We start from the raw sequence: 6,703 nt of genomic DNA, 5'->3' as shown, positions 1-6,703 counted from the left end.
TCTCTGGTCCTTGTTCCCTGGCTCAAAAATGCTGGCTAATGGGTTTTGGAGCAGTCTCCCACTGGTAAATGAAATTTGTTAGTGGCCCTATGCAGCTGATTTTATGATGCGCTGCAGCATGTGCATTACCCAGTGACAATGAACCGAGTGGGTTGCGGTGCTCTTTGGTGATGTGTTGCACATCTCTGAACAGTAAAACACACCTGAATGCTCTGCTGGCATCAGAACTGTGCTGGTGGATCAGCCTCTGCCAGATCACGTTGACTACTTGCTAGTCTATGAAAACTAGGCTACGTTACATTGTGATGGGGAGCCTTCTGTGGTTACTGACCTTCTGCAGGAACTCCACAGCAAAAATTAATTGGTAGGAGAAAGCATAGGCACAGTCAGAGAGGATGGCCACAGGACAGGAAATCTACCTCATACTATAGAATATAAAAACAGATGCAGTTGGGAATAAAGCTCAGGGGGTTACAGGCTTCAGGGCTTTGACAAACACTTCCTTACATTCTGTCAACAGGAACATCGGTTTATTATACAAATCGAAGTGTTTCTGGTTGTTGTGGAGCAAAATGAGTAGTAAATGAAGAATGTTTTCAAAATGTCCCATTGCTGTTGATTCCAGTATTAGTATAACAGTTAACTGCATTGAAACTTTCTACAGTAACTTTCCAGACTCTTTCAGTGTGGGTTTTCAAAGAACATCTCCCTTCCTTCACTCCCCCTTGTAGAAGCCTTGTTGGGTATAGACAGCCCTGTAGCATCCTGAATCTCCCTGTCACCTCAAATCCAATGCTCACATGCTGCTTCTTTCGTTGAACAAACAGGACATGAAGGATCAGATGTCAAACTCCTCCATGCAAGCACTGGCTGAAAGAAAAAACAGGCAGGTGAGAACCAGAAACGGGCAATGTATATCTGCTACAATGTATATCCTGTCTCGAGTTCATTCCCTTACAAACCTCTGGTGTGGGAAGGGGCTTGCACGCTGCAGCCAAGCTGTGTTTGAGCCATGTCCATTTGGCTGCCCTGGGAGAGCTGGTTCTCACAGACACGTTGCTGCCAGCCTCTCCCAAGCCTGTCTCTCAGAGCAGTAAGTCAGCACTCACCATCTGTCTCTGTCTTCAGAGCTGGTTGTGTACAACTGTCAGCATTGCATCATCCCATGGAAAGGGAAATCTCCCTCCTCCTCGGGGGGAACCGGCTCAGAATCCGTGTCAGTGAATGTAATCCTGCGCTCTGCTGGATTTAGGAGCCAAGATGGTGCAATATCCTTTCACGCAGCTGCTTCTCGTAATAGCCATGTAAGAAGATGGAAGAAGCTCAAGGAGTCTCGTGTTATCTGCACTTGTAATCTAAGGAATAGAAATAGATGCAGCTTGTGCTCCTTCCCAGCTGATGGGGACGCTAAAAGGAGATACTGGAGCTGACTTCCAGAGCCACTCCAGTAAAAGTTGGTGTGTGCTTCATACAGTTAATTGTCTGTACTGCATCAGCCTTACCACATGTGGCAAAAACAACAAACTGAGAAGCACAGAGCTCATTCCTGAGCTTGTCACAGGGTTAATTGACGTGCTTGGCAAATACTCATAGCAGCGAAGTCCCTGACACCCTTGCTCAAACAAGTCCATAGCTTTCCATGCAGTTTGGTGCTTTCCTTTGCATGAGGTTCCTGATAGCTGCAGGAGACCATATGGCCCAGCTCAGGCAGCGACATCTGGTCAGGAAAACTGACTTCCCCTTGCTGCCTTCCTCTCCCTTCCCAGCCCCTCGCCTTCCTTCCAGACTGCAAGGCTTGTGCTGGGTTTTGTGTTTGAGGGGCTGGCTAGCGGTGACCTGACCCTCACAGCCCAGGCTGGCAAACAGGCCCTTTCTATTGAAGCTGCAGGCAAAGCTAGTGCGCTGCATTAAATAAAAAGGAGCTGCCCTTGCCACAAACCGGAGGGACCAAGAGCTTGCTCAGTGTCTTGGGGGCAAAGCCAGATGTCCTGCTGGCTTCCTGCATGGTCAGTCTGTCAGCTTTCCTCACCCCTCCTTGAACCTTATAAGTCAGATGAACCGTGGAGACCGTCTTGTTTTCAGCCTGATAGAGCAGCCTGGTCATTGTCTTGCTGTTCTTCACAAATACTCAGTTGTTCCCTCCTGCCCACAACCAGGAGCTGCGGAATGGTCTCGTTACAAGTCAGCCTGGCTTCCACACTGGAGGGCAGGGTCCCTAACCTGTCCCTAGTGCTGCAGGGTGCAGTTCCTCACCTGCAGGTCGTGTTCATTCTCCAGCGTCTGTAGCTTGGATTATTCCCCTTTTCAGGGACCAGACATATCTGGCTGGAAAGCCACACCTCTGCAGGCTTTGCACAAGCTTCTTTGTTCAGGTCATGGGGCAGGTAGCAAGAGTAACTTTGTGTGCTGGCAGCTGAAGAGCCTGCTGGAGGGATAGGCAGCCTGGATCATAGAACATAAGCATGCAGCACTGCTCTGGTTATATATTGCATTATTTTACTGTCAGCTCAACTGGTTAAGTACTTTATCCAGACCCTCTTAAGCCCCTGTCATTAGCAGCAGAGTGCTCAGTTCGAGCTGTACATCTGTTAACACGATATATCCGGACACTTCCCAGCTCACACGTCCTAGCACACAGTGCTGCCTCTTGAGCAGGCCTCTGCCAGTCCTTTGTGCTGCGCAGGCCTCCTGCACGCACTGTCGGCTGCACTCCAGCTCTCCTGCTGCTGGAGAGGCATATCTGCAATCCCAGGCTGCAGAGACTTCCCAGGCTGGCATTTTGGCTCTGTGTTGGTTTAGTTCCTGACAGCACTTTGGCTGAGTAGCGACAGAGCAGGAGGAAAGGGATGCTGTGTGCATGTGTACACGAGTGTTGCCTTGTCTGCCTTCCCACCTCACCCTGTAGACGGGCTGTGAGCAGACACAAGGGTGTTGCTAAGAGCTCTCTGCATCTGTTCAGGCACTCCTGGGAGAGAGTGGGAGTCAGAGTTGGAGCTCTGGACCTGACAAATACAGCCGTCTGGACCGGGATCTGCAATTAGCAAATTCACACTTCATCGAGGAGCAGCAAGCTCAACAACAGGTAAGGCAGCTGGCACCACGCAGACTAAATAGCTTGCTTGCCAAATGGGTGCCAGGGGGACTGGAGTCTGGCTCCAGGAGCCTGACAGTCCTCCTCTTTGCTTGTGGCATGTATCTCTGCATGCATTTCCTGGGCAGCACAGCTTTGGATGATCTTGGCACAAAGTTTTTAACCCTGGAGGCGTGGGGCTTCTGCTGTGTTCAGGAGGCAGTCGGCACAATCTGGAAGATGTAGCACACTAAGCTCTAATAGTACAAGGATTGCTGAAATCCTTGGAGGAGTAGAAACACTGCAAAAAGAAAAGGGCCCGTTTCTCTTATGTAACTTCCCCTGGTTAAAAAATGTTTGCTGTTTGTGTGCATCTCCCACCAGAACAGGCTGGGAGCAGGAGCACGCGCCTGCTTCCTTTTCCTGCCTTTGTCACCATGAGATTAGTGAGAAAGCCTGTGTGAGGGCTTGGGAGAACTCCTGGTGAGGCACTTCCCAGCTGCACTTCCCAGCTGACAGGGGAGTTTGCCTGGAGAAGTGCCCGGGCCAGGCACAGACTGGAGAACTACAGGCAGTGACTCGGAGGTGGCAAACTCTGCTAAAGCTCCCGAGCCGTGATGCCACCTCGGCTTCCAGACACGTTTTACCTACTGACTCCAGGGAGATAAATAGCTTCAGAAATAGGTAACTAGGGTAAAGCTAATTCTTAGCGTGACTGTGCCCTGAAAATGACTTAAAACAGCAGCAGACTTATTCCTTTGGCCCATTTGGAGCCAGGCTGGCTATTTTTACCTGTAGAAGCTGCAACAGCTTGCGTTTAACCCCATGTTAGCTGCAGCACATTCCAGGTGTCATTTCCTAGGCACAGCATCATTGTGCCTCCCTGGCCATACCTGCTTACCTTCCCAAGGTTTCGATGACCAGCCCTTGGAGCTTTCCAAAGTCACGTTAGCTGTGCATGCAGCACGGATGAGCTGGATTTGCAGGGATGTCTGGAGGCTGCAGCCTGCTGTGCCATGTCATGGAGGCTTTCCTCTGGTTGTCACCTCTCTGGCATTTCTTAGGAACGCGGTCCTCATTCCTGGTGGCTTAGGTCTGAGCCCAGGCCTCACAGCTGATATTAGCTGAGCAGTGCATGCCTGTCCACTGGATGGGCTGGCTCCAACCCAGCTGCAGGCAGCAGATCTGTAATTGCCCGCTTCCCTTCTCTTTGGCCCCAGCTGATTGTGGAGCAGCAGGATGAGCAGTTGGAGCTGGTCTCTGGCAGCATCGGGGTGCTGAAGAACATGTCCCAGCGCATTGGCGGGGAGCTGGAGGAGCAAGCAGTGTAAGTGTGAGACATGGCGGCAAAAACCTGGCTGCAACATGGCTGAGTGTCCTCACACACCTATCTCTGCCTCTGGTAGAGCCTGGAATTCACTGGTCCCTCAGGCAGCCTCTCCCTGCCAGCCTGTGGAAAGCATTTTGTTCTGCAGTCTTGAAGGATTCAACTGCAACCTCCTTCATTTAGAAGCCTGCATCTAGGGCAGGCTTATCTGCCACCTTACCTTTCCTCTTCTCCTTTTCACGTGCTCCCCCTCAGGCAGCCAGCAGGTAAGGGAAGGAGGTGCTGTGCAGTGCAGATACTGGCCACTTCCCCGCTCTGCAGGGTTTTGTGCTGCCCCTGGACAACTGCTGGGGCCAGGAGCTCTCAGCTCTGCCTTGCTGCCCTGGAACACACAGAGCTGCTCTTGATCACTAAAGTTAAAAATAACCCTCACCCACAAAAAGGGTTAAAGGGCAGCTTGCAAAGTCATTTTGCATCCATCCATTTACATATAAATTAGATTTCTTTCCCAGTTCTTGTCCTTTGCAAACAAGTTCCCAGTTGTGCAGGCTAACAGCCATGCTTCCAGAAAGGCTTGAAGGGTTCATGCCTAAAACCCTTCCTTGTTTGGCTGGTAGGAGTCTGGAGGGCCATGCCCCTTGTGATTTCATCTTTCATGGAGAGGAGGAACTTTAAACCCCCCCCCGCCCCGTGTGAAGTGCAGCATGAGAATCCTCTGCTCTCACAGAGGAGATTGGTGTGGCGTGTCTGTTTCTAGATTATCACACAAGACATCAGTGCTTGCTAGATTAGCTCATAACTACCACAGTGAGGTTTTTACAACTCCTTTTTCCCCACTGAATGAAGGTTTAACAAGTGCCCTGGCACTCCAAATGAAGGAGTCTGTCCTTTTAAATGCATTAAGCTTAAAAGTCCCACTGGCTGGAGACAATTGGATTGGTACCTTCACTCTGGATGTGCAATGGCATTCACAAAGCACGGATTCAGGAAGGCTTTCAGATTCATTACAGTCACTGTATGGAGGAAGTAAAAGAGTAACTTCCATGCAGAGCTTGAAAAGCACCTTAAAAGCAACTGCAGATCTCATTCCCACTTGATGCATGACTGAAACAAGATTTTTGTTTCAACTGCAAGCCGTGAACAAGAAAAGAGATTTAAAGTCCAAGCTGACACCTAGATCTAACCAGTCTCTGCTAATCACAGCTTATAAGTGAGACTTTCCTTTTGTAAGGAGGAAGCCCCCCCACTCCTCACCTTGCAGATGTGTGTAGAGTTCAGCCACAAACACACAGGGAGGATCAGTCTAGCAGGAATCCTGAGTTATTCCCACCAAAGCAGAGCTGCTGTTTCAGCAGGTTTTTTCCCTTCCCTTGGGTGCTTCCAGGAGAGGAGGCCACATTCATTTTGTCTGCCGAGGTGTGATACTCTGATCACTCACATCAGTGTTTTGATCCATGTGTGTGAGCGTGCTGCAAAGTCCCAAAGGGATGTGCTGACCAGTGCCCTGCTTCTGTGTCCTCAGGATGCTGGACGACTTCTCCCATGAGTTAGACAGCACTCAGTCGCGCCTTGATAATGTCATGAAGAAGCTCGCCAAAGTGTCTCACATGACGAGTGGTAGGTCCTGGGAAGTGGGATCCAGTCCTGGAAAGGGAGAGACAAGCCGTTGGATCTTCAGGCCGGAACACTGTGCTCCCACCCAGCGGAGGGGAGGGAGCAGCTCTCAGCTCTTGAAAGAGGGGGAAAGCTTCCAAGCCCGGCAGCTGCTCCTGCCCAGGCACTGCTCTGCTGCCTGTCCCTTGCCTTTGTTTTATTTACAGATGCCTTTCTATTTATGCTGCTGCTGCTGGGAAAATCCCCCTCTAGCTGGTGGGAGGGGAAGCTTTGCAGCCTCCTGCTCTGCTGCAGTTTCCCGGGCTGCCTGTGGAACAAAAGCTGCCAAGGTGCCATTAAACACCGGCCACCATGTGTGGCTTCCCCCGAACCAGAATGCCTGCAGCAATCCCCTTCCCAAATCCCACCTGCCCTCAGGCTGCTGGCGCCTGCAGGCCTGTTGTCGGTCACATCTCTCAGCTGGTAGAGGAAAGAGCTGAATTCTGTGCTGAACCCACAGAAAAGTCCTTATAAGGCTGTGCGTGAAGCCGGGGGCTGGCGGGGCGGCCCGGGCAGAGCAAACAGGAAGCCCGGCCTGCCTGCTGGGAAGTCCCGCGCTGCCGGCTGCCTTCGAGCCTGGCACTGCGCCCGGCCAGCGCCTCCTCCAGCACCCCTCTCCCTTAGGTGCTCAGTACCTTGGGCAGGCAGCAGCC

The 6,703-nt window shown here is 51.3% G+C and overlaps 1 protein-coding gene across 1 annotated transcript in view; it reads left to right on the top strand.

Moving 5' to 3' along the window:
• The window catches only part of STX6 (syntaxin 6), a 12,522-nt gene that overhangs the window by 2,781 nt on the left and 3,038 nt on the right, over positions 1 to 6,703 (top strand). The window contains exons 4-7 of the mRNA XM_017737404.1: positions 828 to 890; positions 2,960 to 3,082; positions 4,291 to 4,397; positions 5,920 to 6,014. Of these exons, the coding sequence (XP_017592893.1) occupies positions 828 to 890; positions 2,960 to 3,082; positions 4,291 to 4,397; positions 5,920 to 6,014 (388 nt within the window). The remainder of the gene's footprint in view (positions 1 to 827; positions 891 to 2,959; positions 3,083 to 4,290; positions 4,398 to 5,919; positions 6,015 to 6,703) is intronic.

This window comes from Corvus brachyrhynchos, unplaced genomic scaffold (assembly GCF_000691975.1).
Source record: "Corvus brachyrhynchos isolate BGI_N302 unplaced genomic scaffold, ASM69197v1 scaffold466, whole genome shotgun sequence".
Lineage (NCBI taxonomy): Eukaryota > Metazoa > Chordata > Aves > Passeriformes > Corvidae > Corvus > Corvus brachyrhynchos.
The sequence above is the reverse complement of the archived record's forward strand: the minus strand, read 5'-3'. Positions and strand labels throughout refer to the sequence as shown.